Consider the following 19,048-nt stretch of genomic DNA (forward strand, 5'->3'; position numbering starts at 1 on the left):
AAACCTACTAAATAATACATAAAAGCAGCCATGGCTCTAGATGTGGTTCTATATGTAGTTCTAGTACAGGGACTCCTCTTACATACCACACAGAAAGCTGAGTGCAGCTCCCTAAAATCCCCTGTATTTACATAGCACTATGTCTTAAGTGGTTATATATGACATATACATACACCTACCCACAAAATGCCTCATCACTGCCAAGAACTGACAAGAATTTGACAGTATTCTTCCTTTGTATACAGGGAGATTTCCTTCCACAGCACAGCAAATACTGCCTTAGCTTTTGGGCTATAACACACACATTAAATGGCAACCAAAAATCCAGTATAATTACTGATCCTAAAAGCATAATGCCGCCAGTGTGAAGCGTGACAGAACAGAGTGATCAGACCTGACTTAGGAAATCAGGTACAATCTTTAGCAGCAGCCACAAAGATGCGAGAGCAACGCCAAGTGACAGGTCTCCAGGCACAGGGGAGCCCGGGCCCCTGACCATCCCCTCCTGCCACTCTACTCACAACTTCGCTAGATACAGCTGCTGAACGTCGGGAAAAAAAACACTTTGGATTTACACGTGGAATAGGGATATAGCCTTAAAAAGGGGTAAGGTGTTCAGAAAACTGATGTTGCAAGGATTAGACAGGCCATCGTCCAAGCGCACACCGCGCCCCCGCGCCCCCAGGCGAGCCCTCCGGTCCTACTGCTTGTGCCCTGGCTCCGATGGAGGGAGCCGGCTGCAAGAGGCGAGCAGCGAGGTGCACCACCGCTGCCCTCCCTTCCCCGCCCGGCCATCCGCAGCGCCCCGCTCCGTCAGGGCTCCCTCCCCGCCGCACCTGCGCCGCCGGCCTGAGGCGAGAGCGGCCGGGCCCGCCCAGGGTGCGCCCGCCTCTCCGCGGAGCCAGCGCCGGACGCCGGCAGGGCAGGGCAACCACCCACCCGACCCTGCCGCAGCCCGACACAAGCCAGCCTGCCCCCCACCCTCGGCAGAAACGAATGCTGTGGGCTCCGCTCCCGCAGAACCCCGCACCCGGCAGCCCAACACCCCGGCGCGCCCCCCGCTGCCCCTAACATGGCCGCTGCGGCCGGGGTGCGGCGGGCGGCTCCTCCCGGCATGCCCCGCGGGGCAGCCGCCGCTGCCTGGAGACCGCCGGCAGGGCGGGGCGCGGCGGGCTGCTGCGGCCGCCGCGGGGCGAGGGCAAGCGGCGCGGAGGATGCGGCGGCGGCGGCGGCAGCAGCAGGAGCAGGCGCAGGAGCGGGGAGCGATGCGGTGCTTGCGCGGCGGGGCCTTGGCCGCACGGCGGGGGTGCCCTCACCACCCTCCTGCTGACAGGTCGGTCACGGCGGTGTTTCACCGCGGCGAGCGGGCACGGGCCTCGTCGGCAGCCGCCGGCCTGCGCCGCGGTGCCCCCCTCTCCTGTGGGCTCCGGGCACCCTTCTGGCGGCGCCCCGCGCTCCCTGCGCTGTCCTGAGGCTGCGGCTCGCTGTACTCCGCTTTCCTCCCACTCCGCGCCCTCCGCCGGTGCGGGGCCCGAGCCGCATCGGCATCCCCCTTCCCTGTGGCTCCAGCGCTTCCCGGCGCGGCGGAGGGCACCCCGAAGGCGGCGCGGGGACGGCGGCCCGCCGCCCTCGCCTCTCCCCCCGAGGGAGCGGGGAGCCGCCGCCCGCCCCTCCCAGCGCGGCGCCTCGGAGCGAGCCGAGGGAGCCAGCGGGGCCCGGGCTGAGGGAGCCCGGCGGGGGCGGCCGGGCCGGGGACCGAAGCCTGGCGGTGTGGAGCGGGTTTGCGGGCCGGGCGCGGGAGCGAGGCCTGCCTGCGAGCCGGGGCGGCGGGGGTGGCGCCGCTGCCGGGGAAGGGCCGGGTGGCGGCCCCCGCTCCACCTGACCGGCTGGTGCCCGTCCCCGAGGACTGGGTTGGGCTACCTTGAGTACAGGGCTGTCTTTCGTATTAATCCACCCCCCCAGTTATTTCCCAGTTTGACCACTTAATCCAACAGTGCCAGAATTAAGACTGCAGGAGTCTTAATTCCGCTCCCTAATGCATGGGAGTAACAGCTGTTGTGCCATAGGCAGGTTTCACACCACAAGGTTCTTCACAGTGAAGTACCTCAAACAGGTAACACTCAATAGCAGCTGAGCCACAGGACTGCCTTTGTGAGACTGTTGCTACCCCCAAGAGCAATTAACAGCAATAAATCTATTTCTTAGGTTACTTTGTGGTCTGAGAGGTCAGTGATGTGTCATCTGAAAGCTAACAATCTGCTCACTCTCTTCTCACTAGTATCTAGGTACAGTTCCAGTATGTGGCCATACTTGTCATAGGATACTGACAGTAGAAGTGACATGAGGCATTGGATATATTAAAGATGCAATTAGCACCTAAGCATTAGGTTGTTCAATATGAAGATAAAACTGTCAGATGCAAGGTGCTGCTTTCTCCTTATATGGAAATTCTTCCTGCCTCTTCTGCCTCCCTCTCCCAAGTTCAGTTGTGGAATAGCAACAAAGAAAGAACTAGGACAAGCTTACAATAAGCTTTCAGTATCAACTAAGATACTACGTTTTAAAAAGTTCAACTGAAATGACTTTCTAGAAGGTGAGTTGTGAGCTTAATCCACAAGTCCCTTCCAGGCTACATCGTAAGAGAAAATGTCTTAAGGTTTTTTAGTGTTAAGCTTTTGCACTTCAAATTCAGATCTTTTTAAGCTTGCTTCAGTTGGATTTCATTAGTTAAAACAGCAGAATACACTGCTTGAGACCAATGTAAAAAAGGAAGCATGAACCTAAGTTCAGTCAAGATCTTTTAAGAATATCTATATAAAATTAATTCATCAAGTGGAGTTCATAGTATGTTTCTGGTCACAATTCAGGTACAAGACAGCTCATAGAAGTTTGAGTGATGCAGACTTTCCCAGGAGTTTGCCTGACCTGTGCCCACACACCCCTTAATCACCCCGCCCCCCCCCAAAAAAAAACCAAACAAAAACCAAACCCTAAACAAACCCCATTTTTTTTTTTATGATAGCATCTGCCTGCTTTCCCAGAGCCTTGACATCTTAACAGTGAACAGGTGAAAGAACTTCCAGCCTCATCTGCTGGCTCTTGAGATGAGCCACAGCCCTGCATGAAAATTCTTTCTTTTGAATCCTGTTCTTCAGTAGACTGTACAGTGCTGAAGCATTACTTAACCAGGTGAAAGACATCTTACAAGCAAAATAGAACATGAGAAGTAGCACATGATCTGTAAATAGATTTGAGTTCTCCTCTACTAGTAGAGATTAGTTTTTGCCATTTCTGTTGTAGCACTTGATCTACAGAAGAAACGTGACTTATGCTTTTTGCACTTCTTGAAGATGTATGAAACACATACTTAAAGGCTTTCTGGAAGAGGGTGGCTGCTATCAGAAGCTGGGTTGTCACCCTTCCACTCCTTCCTGCCCTCCCTGTGGCAAAACATTAATTCAAAACCCAGAGGTTTCAAGAGATTTAAGAGTTTAGAAGGTGTAAGAGTGATTTCATAATTCTAACATTTGTTCCGAGGAAGCTAATATAGTACTCAAATTGAAGGTACTGATTCTCAAACACTAGCTGGTGGTCATTTTGCACACTGCTAGAAAAAATGGGACGTTGTTAGAAGTGACGTTTAATACAAACTAAGTAGTTGTTCTTTGACTCCAGTTTCATAGTAACAGAAGTTTACTTGGTAAACTTCTTACATAGTAAACTCTAATAAACTTCTACCAGATTAAGCTAGTAGAGATGTCTGCCATATTAGTTTGACAGAGCAATGAAATACTCCCATATTTGCTTCTACAGAGAGAGTGGTCATCAAAACATTGTTTGAATGGCTGTGGCCATTTTATGGTTATTGCCTGTATTTCTACATGTAAAGAATTAGTTGTCGGTGCCTGTATTGTCCCTGGAATCTGTTTTATCCCAGGAACAGGGAGTCATAGAGCAATGGAGTCATATTCACCCTTTCCTATAAAGGGGTTAAAATAGGGAAGCAGCTCATTAGTTCTCACTTCGGAGGCTGTGATTACATGGTCATATTGTCAAAAAGTTGTGTTGCTGCCAGAAAGCATTCACCTGTCCTTCCACATCTAGGTATTTTTCACTGCTTCCCTTGTGGGCACTGAATAACTTGTACAGTGACACTATGAATTGGGTCATCTGGCTGAAAACTAGGCAACCCACAAACAAAAATTTTTCACTGAAATTGATTTACTGACCAGGACTTACATGGGATCATTTACGCTGGTGTGTTCTAGGTGGCCAAGGATGTGCTGGGAATCCCCACTTTCAGCAGAGCCACAAACTTATGCTAGTTTAAAAGAACTGTGAAATCACGGGCTAGGACGGGTATTCAGGAGACTGAACTAGATCCCTGCACGCATCCTGCTGTTCACAGCAGAAGTGCCATTGGCAACACTCCGCTTCTCAGCTGGGCTCTGCAGAGGGAGGCGGAACATGTCATGGATGATCTAGTGTTTTCAAACTAATACCGTTGCATACCTGCTCTTTTTTTTCTTTTGTGGGTGCAACCATAAGGGCAAAGAAACAGGTTTTCTTCATACAGGGCTCTGAACCTCTGCCTGTGGAAGATGTTGCCTGTCAAGTCTTTGTACTAACCTGATCCAGATCAATAAATAAACTTTATCATCAGTGAGGACTTGCTTGAATAAGTAACTAAAGGAGGGAAAAGGTAGCCATTCCATTAGTATGCTTTTCATTACAGAAGCACATTATTTATAGGTGGTATAGCTTACATGGAGACATCTTAGAGGTCCGAAAGCCAGACAATAAGTCATCAGCTTTAAAGCAGGAGTTCATCTTCTAGATGTAACTTTTAGTGTATAAAGAGAGGGTTATTTTTGCTCCTTGATATTGTTAGATTTGGTTAGAATTTCATTAAAATACTTCAGGAGCTACAGTCACCAAAGTAAACCCCTTTCTTCAGAAGAAAGATTGTTTTCAATCAAACTAAAGAGGAGTAAGTTCAGACTTAGACAAGAATATGTGTTTTGGTACAGCTTTTGGGCTCTTCTTGAGTAGATGTTGATAAATTTACAGCAGACCCTATCAGCGTAGAGTGCCTTCTTCTGGCAGAGCTCTGGGGGAAAGGAGCAAGTTGCTAGTTTTGATTACGTCCATAGGAATGTGAAAGAAACAGAAGAGCCAAGAAATCAGAGAACACATGTTAGTTTCACTCCTAATCAGTTGAACTGCTTTTCAAGCAAGTAGTAGTAGAATCAAGAAGTGTTCTAACCTCAGAAGATACTTTACATTGCTATCTTGCTGAAGTGTTTTCAATGTGAAACAGGGTGCTACAGACTGAGAGCTGAAGGTATGGATTTCAGTTTTCACAGATAAGTATTGCTGTGTTGGAATTCGCATGAACATGTTACATAGATTTAAAGTATACATTGTCTTGTTAACAGCATAGTTATGGCGCTCATTATGTAATACCAATTGCAACACAAACCACCAAAATGCCTTTTAAATAGATTATTTTCAGTGGCAGTCCAAGACATGAAGATTAGAAGTTAGAAAGAGCGATCTAGTGATCAGAGAGAAATCTTAGCATCTTGAAATCAGAAATTTGGAATGTAATTGCAGGAATACTCTGATAATTCATATCAAGAGATGATAGAAATGCGCGGGGGATCCTGGAATAGCAGGCTTATAGAGGTGACCTGGCCATACACCTTGGTTACACCATGGGGCTGGACCACAGGAACTGGTGATGTTTTCATCGCCTTCATGGAAAAGCTAATCTGATTTGGTTCTGTTGTCCAGCCTGCAGTAGGAGGGAGAATGGTGGTGGGTAAATGTTACTGCTAATAAAGCATGAGGTTTTTATTCTTCCAGTACTTAATTGGCAGCATTCCCAAGAATGCAAATGACAAAGTTTCACAGTGAGGCTGACAAAATGTCTTATTCAGTTACTTTTCTTGAATGGTATTGGAGAAATATTCAGATATTACAGGAATCAGTAGATAGCACAGAAACAGGTAGAAAACCATTACCTACTGAACACAGGTGAATGAGTATGGAGCTTAAGAACGTTTCTGGCTTTGACTTGAACTTTTACATCTACAATAAATGGAGTGCAGAGGGACAAGAGCAATCCGCAGTGGAAAACTAACACAAATTAATTCTTACTTCTTCAATGACAGCTACTACGTAAGAAGAAGTTGTCTGTTAGAAGGCATCTAATCTGTATGTGAATTTCCACTGAAATAATCCACTTTAATTCATAGTAAATTTCTACATCTACATCTACAATCTACAGATTGTTACTTAAGTACTGCATATTAGGTAAGAGGAAGGGGTGTGGAGGTTGGAAGAGGAGGGAGAGTGGGTGGTGGTGCCACTTCAGCCTCCTCTAGTGGATGGTGTGACCAGCTGGGCAGGTATCTCCATGCAGACACCAGTGGATCCTCGGTTAACTGCCTGGGTGCGAGCTCTGATTTGAGTGGTGGGCTAAGTACCTTAATGCAGATGGTTCCCTCTTGACAGATGTTTTGTTTCATCTTGGTGGTGTCAGTTTCTAACTGTTCTGCTCCACGGTTCTCAGCAGCCAATCAGAAATCTGTGCTGTGTATGGACCTGTGCTGCCAGCTCAGGATGCTGGAAGGACTCAGACCCAGATGAGACAGGTGGTAGAGGAGTGCAAGGGTAGTTTTTTGGAGCAGGATGGTGTGGTAAGAGAGTAAGGGGTAGTGGAAGTATGGCATAAGGTCCTGGTCTGTGGCATGAAGGTGGCAAGTACGTATTTAGGTCAGGTCCCAGATGAAAGTGGAGGTGTGGGAGAGAGGCGAAATGCCAGGTTTTGAGAGCCAGAGCTGTGTGCTGCTTTAGTAGTAGGGGAGACGGGCTTGAGATCCTACTTCAAAGAAGCGCTAAGGAGGATAGGTAAGGAGGATGAAGGATGGTGTGTGGATGTTAAGAGTGCAATAAAAAATGGAGATGGTGAAGTTGGTCCATGATACTTAGGTCCATTTCTGATTGTGAGGTGGGCAGAAATTGCGGGTATCTTCTCTGTTAAATATTCTGGTTTTAAATATTAATACTTAAAACCTTTACATAAAACCTATGTAAATATAATCAAAGAAAGGGAAAATAGTATAAAAAATAGGAATCTAATTTATAAAATAATACAGATATAATTAAAGGAAAAATAAAAGGATTAAGGAAAAGAAAATTAGAATAGTAATTAAAGAAAAAATTAAAGAAAAGAAAATGTTGTAGATGTACTTTACCTGGGCAAATTCAAGTCACAGGCAGAGCTGTGAGTTGCTCCCTGTGTTAGAAGTACTGGTGGCAGTGTTAAGACAGTCCTGCTGTTAGAAGCTCCAGCAACTGTGGCAAATGTGTAACAAACTGAAGAGTCTGATACTATTAACATTTTTTTCAGTGTGAGTACAAGGCTGATCAAATTAATTCTAAACTGTCTCTTTGATAAAATGCATAGTTTGAATTCCTGTATTCTGTGGTATAAGGCCTCTTTTGTCATCCTTTAATCATATTCACAGATCTTCCCTGAGCTTTCTTCATGTTGTCACTATGCTTCTTGAAGGCTCTATGTAAGTACTAGACAGAGCATTTGAACAGTGATCATATCTGTGTCAAGTACAAAAATAAAATCTCCCTGCTCTTCCTTGATGTTGCTGTTTGTATCAGCTGTTCTAACCAGTCTTCTGCTGAAAGTTTCCATTCAACCAGTTTGTGACGTACATCCCTGTTTTTTATCAAAGTTCAGCGTGCCTGAAGTGCGTGCTCTGTAGTGTGTATATTGCATGCCACCTTTGTTTCTGGGTATGCATTTATGTTTTATTCTGTTGAACTGAACATTACGCATCACCTTTTAACAAAACAATGCAGACTGTTCTGTGTCAGTAGCATGTCATCTCCATTATTTGTCAATCTCCTAGCCTTTGTTTTTACCTGCAGATTTTATCAATATATATTATACATCCATGTAATTTTATTTTATATATATGTATTTTATATATATATATTTATAAATAAAGATTGCATAAGGCCAATGCCAGAACCTTGTGAGGCCCACTAGAAGTCTCATATAACAAATTAACAATGTAGTAACCCTATTCTCTTGCTTGAGACTGCCATTCCTACAGTGAAAGCTTTTGAATGGGCAGTGTGCTCCTGAATTGTTACATTTCGCACCTGTTATTTGAAATCAAATAGATGATGGTATATATTTGTATTAAAACATCACACTGTAAACTCTAGGATCTGAAAGCAGGCACGCTGGTTGCTTTTCAAGTTCTCCTGTAAAATGAAGCGTAGGGTGGAGAGGTGGACAGGGAACCTTTAATCCCCACAACTAAACCTAGCAAAGCTTGTGAACCCAAGTCAAAGACACTTACTGATTGTTTATATTAAAAAATAAATCTTGGAACCTGACTTGTTGGGGGTTTTTTGTTTGGGTTTTTTTTTTTTAATACTACTTAAATAGGCTAGAATGATTTTGTATCTAGTTTCTCAATCAAAGTGCTAGGTGATAGGCTGTATATCTAAGGGTAATCGTCATTATTGCTGTCTTTATCAGAAAAAACTTGGGGACTCCTTAAAAGTGTCTGAAAAGATGCTTTCAATCCTTTTTGACTGTGATAAGTATAATACTCTTCTCCATTTAATAATTCAGTGATCAATCTTGTATTAATTGCTTTGCTTAATGCTGGTTTGTAGCTGACAAGTCTTTGATTGCCCAGCTCATCCTGTTGAAATACTGGAACAACTTTATTTTACCTTTTTGGATTTTCTTGAGTGTTCCAAGAACTATAGAAAATGTACACTAAAGGTCATATATAGTACTGAGTGGGATAATCCCTAGGATGGTATTATATTAAGACTTGTAATGTATTCAGATCCTTTGTGTGTATTGAAAATCAATGAAACTTAACAGAAATCCATGATTTAGGATCATTGTGGTGGTATGGTAATTTGAACGCATGTATATTTTTTTAATTGCACTTCATCCTCAGTTCAATTTTAGGTGTTTTGTGTGTGTAAATTATCATTAATAAATGGCTCACTCACATGTGTAGATTGAGTATTTGTGTATCTTGAGTGCTGCTTAAGTCAGATCTGTTGGGCTTCCTAAATTCTTTTTGGAGAATGTAGTATCAGTAATGTAATAGCTGACTGGTGTAACTATGTCAGCAGAAGTTTCCACAGATGTTTGAGCTTCTGGTGTAACTGATATTTGCATACTTCGAGTGTTTGCCATTAAGTGTTCATTTTTTCCTGCAAACTGGTATATCTATATGCAAGTACTGCTACTTGATGTTTCTGATATTGCTGGTTTTGCAAGGAAGTTAAGATGCTAATCTGATAACATCTTTTAACTGGTGTTTGACATGAGTTCTTGCTCCCAAACTATTTCAAAAAGAAGGCTGATTATTATGGCCACTTTCCCTTTCCTAGCATCTAACTGCAATTCCTTCCTTCTGTACTTTCAGTTGACATGTAACAATACAAACAGCTGGTTTATCTATTATTCATCACAGAATAAAGGAAACGAACAAAAAGTGGGAAATGAGGGGGGAGCTTTCTCAGGCAGTTCTGCTACTGGTGAAATAGTCTTTCTGTCAGCTCCGCAGCTGCTTTCTGTTTCCTGTAATCATTTGCTCCTCACCACATTTAAATCTTCTTGCACCTTCAGCTGCACTGATCCAGCTGTTCTGAGGATGTGTTCTAGCTGTGTGGGATGAAGACAACCATTTTTAAGTGGGTCTTTTTCAAAATTGACTATTGGTTATGTCTGCAATGGATATGTCTTTGCCTGTATATGGGGTTTTGCTGGTGCAAATACATGTATCGGAGAATGCTTTTCATCCTCTTTATTATCAGTATGCCAGCAGAACTGTATGCAGAGGTTTAAGCATTTAGTGTAAACCTAGCTTATTTCAAAAAATTAGTGTCAAAAAAGTGACTGTCAGAAAGATTATTATATGTTTATATATTCAAATCAAAACAAACACCACCATTTTTTTAAACTGAGTTTCCTAAACTCTGACTAAAACCAAAACCTGGTTTAGAAGGCATCTAATCCCATCTGACACTTTGTTTGTGGGAGTCTGTTGATCTGACTAATGTATTTTCTTTTGCATTTGTTTTATTCTGAAAAGCTTTTTTGTTAAGCTCTGCTGATGGCAATAATGGAACAGTTAACTGGACGACTAAGCAAGCCCACAGTTATATTATCAGCAGAATAAAGGCTGTTGGGAAGAATGGTGAGTTTAGGTTGCAAATTTAAATCCCATGTTGGTTCAGTCAAATCTGCTTTTAATACTACTCTTGCTCTTTCAGTCATGTCCTTGTTTTAGGAATAAGGTGCTATTTCAAGGTAAGTGATTTGGAAAATTTTACATTTCTTCAATCTTTTAAACATTCACAGACCTGTGTGTCTTTGAGTCTCCCCCAACTTTTCCTGTTCCTATAGCTTTGCTTGAAATAATGGCTGTGTGTATACCTAATATTGCACATTTTCTTACCATGGCTGGTTGCTTGGAGATACCTCTGCAGTTTGCTTAATACAATAACTTGTCTGTAACAATTTTAAAAAATCTATTCATGTACATATGTAAAAAGACTTTTACTGTCATTTATGCAAGTACACATAGAATATTGTAGCTAGTGTACACTAGCTGAGAAAACGCTTTGCACTGATTGCTTATCCAGGCAGGACATCTGGATTGGCTCCCAAATCAAGTTATTTCTGGGATTGGACTTCATCTGCTAAAAATCAATGGGGAGAGAACCCATTGAAATTCCCAGAAAAAAATTCAAGGTAGATTTTTTTTCTGAAGATTATCAACATATATGTTTCAACAGACATGGAGATCTGAAATTTCTGAAGATGGGGGTCATCTGTATCTGATAACAGACTCTGGGCTGGAGACTGATACAATCCTAGCTGAATTCCTGGCTGTGCCCATGTTCAAGTCCTACAAGAATAATAATTGGGACAGTTTCTGTACATAATTCTAAAAATGATGTATGTTTTCCAACTTTCAGTTCCCCATTAATCTACTTCTTTTCTAATCTCCAGAATGTCTAACCTTTCTGCACAGATATATCTTGGGTTCTACGTTAAATCCTTCAAGGAATCTGGAAACAAGAAAGAAGAAAACAGTGCTGTCGAGGTAGCCGATAGTCTTCTTTTTCTAGCAGGGGTCTGTTGTGATCCTGTGTAGTGAAGATTTTTATTTTCCCATGGTTAGTTTCACAGAAGCCTTTCACAGTCCCCAAGATTTTAGTCTACCACAGGGAGTTTGCCCAGGCAATTCACATCTAGCAGTCAGCTGTATTAGATCAGTATCTAGAAGTTGGTAAGTATATTCAGTTTCATCCCTAGATCACCTAAGATGATTATGCATTCATCTCCAGTCTCAGGCAGCCTTACGAAAATAATTGTGGGTTTTAAAAGCTTCTGAAGAAAATAGCATTTCTCTTGTTTCATTATTGAAAAGCAGCGATTGCTGTAGTGGGCTGAAGACTGATGATTTTCCTTCAGAGTTTGAAGAAACTCAGGGGAAAAAGAAGAGGGCTTCTCTGGCAAGAGGAGTGAGAACTTTCAGTTTCTTAATCTCCATACTTATGTCATTACGATGTGTTTGTCATTATAAGATAAAATATATTTGTATGTTTTTTCCTTCTGAGAGGCATTTTTAGACTTCCACCAAGATCGCTGTTTCATATCTGCATTATATCCGTGTTGATATGCTTACTTCAGCAACAGAGAATGTCTCATTACTGGGAATGGGCAGGCATTTAGTGGTGGCAATAGTTTTCTTCTCAAAAGGAAAAGGTTGGGTTTTTTTTCAGTAACTGCTGATTCTGCTATCCTTCCTTTCTAAAACTATTGCTTGTGGAGAAAATATACATTAATTTTTCACTGTTCTATGTGTTTGAAATGGATTTTCATTGTAGAGTCAAGTACTCAGAAATGGAAAAATGTTTTATCTAGATATTTGACAGATTTTCAGCCAGCCACCATATTTTTGTCAGCTTTTCTGCTCTATTAATGTTATAAATTACTTTTCCAGCTTTTCTTGAAAGTATTTTAAAGGAAATTAATCAGTTGTCTTGCTTTATTTATAGCTCATTCACAGAAGTGAATGCAAAATTTTTGAGGGTCATCGATTTACTGATTTTAATTATACAAATCAAATATTTATATTACTGTACTTAAATTACATAATTAAAGTCACAGTAACTGGTTTATTAACCACACAAAATTGTAATAAAGTATTTAAATTTCAGGATCCATTTTAATTTTGTGTTTAAGGTAAAATTATTAGAAAGATACTGTCTTCGGTACTGTGTTAAAAGTGGTTTCCAAAAGCGGAAAAAGCAACTGCTGTGGAATTTGATCAATAGCATATCCAAAGTTTGATACTATTAATTCTGCAATGTCAGTCTTGAAGAGTGGGAAGTATGTAACTAAATGTAGAGGTCTACATTAAAAATCTCTGCATCTCCTCTCAGCTGCCTCTGCAGTCAGTGGAGACCTAGTCAGCGTAGTCAGGATTCTAGGACATGATTAATCTCATTTTACAGGAGAAATCAAATTAATCAACACCTAAAGTGTCTTGTTTCTTCTCCACTGACTATAAAAGGAGCCTGACTAACTCAGTGGTGGATGTTGTTTCTGTAGGCATCTAAAATTAGGTGAGAGAGATTCCATACTGAGTACGTGGTGCGAGGGGTGGAATGCCTGTGATTAATGCCTAATTAGCAGTGGCTTTTTAAGCAGCTCTCTAGTAAGAAGGTTGGTATAACAAGGCTGGAGAAATTTTACCAGCATTAGAAAATTACATGAGCTTGAGCCGTGTTTCAAGTGTATCTTGCTTATTGATCCAAGTGTTGAAATTAGCCCTTTAATCATCCAGGAGGTACAGATTGGTTCCTATGAGTTTGTTGCAATGACTCTGAAGTCACTTTCAGAGTCACTTTTCTCTATGAAAGTACCCCCATGCTGTAGAGCCTATAACCTTTGTTCAGAGATGTGACTTCTCATAAAGGTTCTTTCAGTTGAGCAAGCAAGGCAGGTAGCTGTGGCTGATCGTTTTTATTTACCACCTGTGAAATCCTCATCTCACTGACAAAATTTATCAGCCATGTTTGATTCTTTCAGGGCACTGACTTAAAATTCAGTAGTGATATGGAATATGACCTACAGTCAGTCCTGTGAAGGCAGCATGAGAAACATCTATTAGATCAGTATTCTCCATTTATACTTAAATTTTAAAACTTTTTGATAAAGTAGTTATCCATTTAATGTATCGTAATGATTTTTTTGTTTTTCTGATTCATTAAAATGTGTATATAGTACTGCATCAAATAGGTTATATCTAAATAAGATTTGCCTTTATCAACTAAATTTGTAACTACATAAAAATAGCATATTCCTTTGACACATGCTGGTTGTGCTGAATTGAATTTCCTTTAGGTTTTTAATTCTCAGTCCTGTAAAATACAGCTTTGTCTTTTTTGTTTGGAATCATTGACACCTGACTGGCCTACAACTACACATGCCCTTCTGTTTCATCCATCTTCAGTAATGAGCTCTCTAACCAGATTTTTAGATGTATGTTATCTGAACCTGCTGGTGTAAGAAAGTCTAGCTTTAAGAACTCATAGAAATACTCAACTGAAGTGAGTTTCTTTGTCATTTTCTGCACAAGAACTGAACTATTGATTGGTAAGGTTCATCTGTATTCATCATGTTCTTTATTAAATAAAATAACAAGAAAACATGATTGTATTATTCATTTAATGTGTATTTATTCATGTGGCATTACAAATAAACCAACTATAAAATTACAATAGTCTTCCTTTTTTAAAAAAAAAACTGCAATAAAAATAAAGAACTCATACAATTTCTAAAATCCTCATGTAGCCAGTTTTGTTCATTGCAATGTTGGAAGGGATCCTATTGGGCAAAGAGAGGGTTTGCTCTGTGTTCTGTTCTTTAATCTATGCAACCTTTTAAAAATCTTATTAACAGGTATCTAATATTTGTTGCTTTCCTGCTCCCAGATGCCCACATTGCTGTTGAAATGCATGCTGTATTATCTAGAGCATGTCTCATTTTTGCTTTTTTCTGTCTCTTGTCTTCCTTCTGCTTTCCAGTGTACACAATTCTGTCTAAGGTGCACTCTGATCGGAATGTATACCCTTCTGCTGGAGTTCTTTTTGTTCATGTTTTGGAGAGAGAGTACTTTAAGGGGGAATTTCCTCCTTACCCAAAGCCTGGTATGGGATGCTAAGATCTTTCATCTTATATGAAAATGTAGGGGGAAAAAATGTTTTAAAAAATTCAAGTCTATTTAGCATACCTTAGGGTTCAGCATATAATGTACAAAGAACAGGTTTTAGTTTCTATTGAAATATCTTCAAATTAAATAAAATGTGTGGACGTACAATTTTAAAATGTTCTGGTTTGTGATCATAATTTGTGAAACGATGCATATAACTATTTATTGTGAAAAATGTATTTAAAAAATTGGGAAGGTATAATAGCACAATATGTTATTGTACCTGAGATTAGGAAGTATACCTTTTCTTCACTTTTGCATTAAATAGGGAATTGTGGAAGTTAAATGGCATTTTTGACAGACATAATTATTAATCTGATGACTGTTTCAGACATAGTATGTATCAAGCTATATGAAGGAGCACTTTGAAAGCATGTAGTAAACTTGAGACAAAACAGAAGATTAAATCAAATATGAGACTACATAATGATGCTTTCTTTCATTTAAAACAAATGCTCCTTCGGTTTCAGCCTTCCTATGTTTAGGAACAGTTTAATGTTAGTTAGCAGATTGTTTGGAGAAAGAACTGTAATTTCCGAAGTATGGTCTTTTGATGTACACCAAGGTAAAGCTAAAGGATTGATCCTTGCAGGTTGGAATACATACAAGCAGTCTGGATGGTGGGGAAGACAGCATTCTGCTGCACATGCTTATTGACAATGAAAAGGAGCAATAAATACATAAATGGATCCTATTTATATAACTCCTGTTTTCCTATAGAAATAGGAAAAACTTACAATACATGTACAGTGTACACATAATTAAAAATTTTTTCAGTAATAAGCTTTTGAATTGATGTAAAAGTACTATTTTCAAAATTCACTTTAAGGAAAAAATAAGCTTCTGTTAGCATTAGTTAAATTTTGTCATTAATAGAACCAAGTGTTTTAAAAGTTTCTGCTCCTTGAAGAAATGTTTTTCCTGATATGTATACCTGAGTCTTCATTTCATGTAACAGTGACTGGCAGGGAAGTTTGCCTCTGTCCCAGTTTTCTCCCAGTTTTGGCACATAGATGGAAGGAGCCTGGAAACTTCACTAATGATGGATTGTCTTTTGAATGCTTACAGCCCCAGGCTGTCTTGACATTCATGTGATTCAAAGGCAGTATGAATCTGATTTCGGATACTGCTGAAATTGCTGTACCCATAGACAGTTGTGATCATATCTGCAATTCACTGTAAGGCCAGATGTTCCCATGGTCCTTTCAGTTTTGTCTGCTGTGCTAGATCATTAGCATGGCCTATCTTGATGAAGGGGAAGCCACAATGTGTCTCAGGTGGCTTTCAGGATTTCCCCCAAATAATTTGTGATGCTGGGAATGTTGTTATGAATGCAGTAATTAGATTACTGAGATGTCCTGAGAGAGTTGTGAGGAAAGTTGTGTTACACCGTGGTGCTGGATTGGTGTGGTTCTGGTCCATTTTACCCACAGCTGGATGTGTAAATGCGTACCTGCAAGCTAGTTATCCTTTGGCAGTAGGTCTCAGTCTCTTCGTTCCTTTCTGGAGAAGATGACAGCCACTCTTCAAAGGGCTCAGTTTCTGGCTTCTGTGCCAGCCTGCCTGGTATCTTCTACTGTCACTTGTCCTACAGTGGCTGTTGTGGCCATTTCAAAGGCGAGTTGGAGGAGCACAGTCCAGAGGTGTCTGTGCAGGCTCAGAACTGATTTGCCAGAGTTCTGTGCCTCAGCTGGATTTGCTTTTGCCTCAGCAGTGAGGGTCCGGTAGTGTTTAGGCATGCCTGACTTTACTTACAAAAGCTAGAATAAACTTAAGTCAAGTCCAGACGTTTGTGAGAGTATCACCAAGGTCCCTGAGAACTGTTGTACTGGTTTGACTTGAGGGGCTTTTGCAGATTGCATCTGGACTGTTGTATTTAGTAGTCATTAGTGGATCCATTTTGCAGGAACGTCTGGTCCTTTTTTGAGTTAATTTGTTCTCTAAAGAAAAACTACTGCCAGGCTGTTGGTACTGAAGACCTGTATATATACTCTGATGCTAACAGAAGCTTTCAGGCATTGATGATTACGCAGCCACTGGATCCGGCAAGCCCTCCCAGGTGCATTGGGTCTCTGGAGCCATCGTTAAAAACATGAAGAAAGTTTTTTTTTGGTATTGAAGGACTGAGACTTTTGTGCTTTTGTTAGTAAGGAGGTTAGATGCTTCAGTCCTAGGTGGAACTCCGCTCTAAAAATCAAACTTACTAGCACGAGCACTCAGTTAGCCAGGATGCTAGTAAGTACCAGCACATCAATCTCTGTAGCTGTTTACACTTTTCAGATATGGTTAATACTTGCAAGTGCTAAGTAAGAGTTCGCATATGTCTGATACAGTAAAGGTTAGCAATTATTTTTTGTCTTTTTGGAAAAGTTTAGAAAACATAATTGGAAGTCATAATAAGACTTCGTAGTGGAAACATCAAAATCAAAGCATGTAGTATTTTCTTGCAAATGTTCTAATACAGTTTTTCTTATCTAGGTGAAATAAGTAATGATCCTATAACGTTTAATACCAATTTAATGGGTTACCCTGACAGACCTGGATGGCTGCGCTATATTCAAAGGACACCATACAGTGATGGAGTGTTGTATGGCTCACCAACCGTAGAAAATGTGGGCAAACCAACCATCATTGAGGTATTTTCTTCCAAAAGTCCAAAAAGACGTATTTTGTTTTAGAGTGTAAGGTTCAGAATTGTAAACAAGTAGTGCTTCTTAGCTTTGAAAAGAAATTACAATAATTTAAAAAGATTGTAAGTCAAGGACAGGGACGTGTAATATTAACATTTTCTCTGAGGTACCATTATGTCCTCTTTTGTGAGAAAGCCAAGTTGTATGACATTTCATTATTTACTTTTCAGGTATAACTAGTAAATAGCAATAGCCAGTTAACCTTAATGTGCCCAGTTGCGGTATCTCTTGATTCTTGCTGTTCGTCTAAGAGGCATTTCATTTCAGTAAATCATGACTATATTAAAGTTTTATTCAGAGTACAGGCAAAAAAACCTTTGCAAACAACTGTACTTGAAGAATAACTGAATTCTGAACTTGTAACATTCAACCCTAAATACAGACCAGACTTTTCTCCATTGGAAAATAGACTAGTCTGTGAATAAACAGGTTTTGGTTTGTTTTGTTTGGAGTTTTTTATTATTTTTAATTACCTTTAATCAGATATTTCCTGATTCATTGTTCACATTTATTGATAGATTTTATTTTAATTAGCACTCATATGTATTTAATTTTATTCTAAGTGTAACAATGACAAACCCCAGTACCTTTTTTTTTTTTTTACAATTAACTACCCCAGTGTTTAAAAGAACTAATTATTTATTAAGCAGCAATTGAAAGGGGAAAAGGACTATATTCTCTGCCATGTATATTATAAACAGCAGACTGAATCAGACACAGTGTCATTCACTGTGTTAAGGAGAAATCTGCTCATTAACTTGCTCCAGCCGTTTTGCTGCTTCAGCAGTACTTTTGTCTTAAATTTTTGATGAGTTTGGGGTTTTTTTCCTGAATTGCATTTGATACCATTTTTCTTCCTTAAGAGTGACGTTGCTAAATGTTAAGTTATACTGTAGATAATTTCACCCGTGCTTAATTGTATATACATGATTCAGTTTTGATTTCAGCAGGACTAATCACATCTGTGAAATCAATCATGTGCAGAAGTACTGGCAGACTCCGCTTAGCTTTCTGTAGAGGAAGCCATTATTTAAAGTGGCCCTTTTTTAAATAGCATGTGCTTTTAGATTCTAGCATCTATATCAAGATCTCCATTCTAAGCATGACCCCAAGCCTATATTTGAACTAAGTCTTGCCTAGCATACCAATTAATTCCTTGCAGACCTGTTCTCAGATGTGGTGTTTGAATTAATTCTCTAGTATGTGAGGAGGGCAGTTTGCACTTGATCCACTTCCTAGTGCCATCTGAGAGGAGTGGTTGCATATTCCTGGCCTGAATATAACTTTTATTGTGTCATAATTCCGGAGGTGGTGTCATGGGTAGGTCAATTAGTTAGAAGAGACCTCATGAGTAGAAGAGCTTAACATTACGCATAGCACTGCAGTAGAGCGGGTAACATTCTTAAGCTCAAGCTCCTTTGAAAGCTGTGCAAAAGTAGTTTGTGTTTGAATGAAAGTTCAGTACAGAGGCAATCCTCGCCAGTGTCACTATTACTTGGTACAGGTGCGTGGTCCACACTGGCAGCTCTCACTGCTGGGGTGCAGACTCAAAGTGGGTACTGTTATACTCCTGCAAAGAGTTGGTACAAACAGAGAGTTAGGTTTTCTAGGTACTAATGTTTAAACTACTGTTGAAACAGCCCATTGAAAAATTAACAGAATTGAGGATTGGAAAAATCTCAGGAATTTATTTTCTATTAATTTTATAACAAAATTGTTACATTATGTAAGATGTAATTGTGCCAGGTAAGCTTTTCCCTCTACACTTCAAGGAACCTGAAGAAGACATTCCAGAGCATTTTTCCTTTTCATTTAAATGAAAAGAAATGCAACATGTTACTTTTGTTTGTTTAATAACCAATGTCACAATGCTGTGAAACTCTGTTTGCTGAGAAGCAAGGTAGTTCTGTCACTGTTGCCACTCAGAGGAGGCTCTCCTTGTTCCTGAAATCAACGAGCTAAAGTCTAAAATTAGGAAATTATTTTTCTTCAGTTTGTTTCATGAAA

The 19,048-nt window shown here is 40.5% G+C and overlaps 1 protein-coding gene across 10 annotated transcripts in view; it reads left to right on the top strand.

The window, feature by feature from the left end:
• Positions 1–1,165: 1,165 nt before the first annotated feature.
• The window catches only part of SGCE (sarcoglycan epsilon), a 33,604-nt gene continuing 15,721 nt past the window's right edge, over positions 1,166–19,048 (top strand). The window contains exons 1-4 of one of the 10 annotated variants that reach the window (XM_056338735.1): positions 1,166–1,333; positions 10,158–10,262; positions 14,167–14,289; positions 16,830–16,987. In XM_056338735.1, coding sequence (XP_056194710.1) covers positions 16,871–16,987 — 117 coding nt within the window. In that variant the 5' untranslated portion in view covers positions 1,166–1,333; positions 10,158–10,262; positions 14,167–14,289; positions 16,830–16,870. Of the gene's footprint in view, positions 1,334–1,359; positions 14,290–16,829; positions 16,988–19,048 lie in introns of those variants that run through there. The other 9 variants (XM_056338732.1, XM_056338737.1, XM_056338736.1 and 6 more) reach the window with 9 other exon arrangements.

The sequence above is a fragment of the Falco biarmicus genome, chromosome 4, assembly GCF_023638135.1.
Source record: "Falco biarmicus isolate bFalBia1 chromosome 4, bFalBia1.pri, whole genome shotgun sequence".
Taxonomy (NCBI): domain Eukaryota; kingdom Metazoa; phylum Chordata; class Aves; order Falconiformes; family Falconidae; genus Falco; species Falco biarmicus.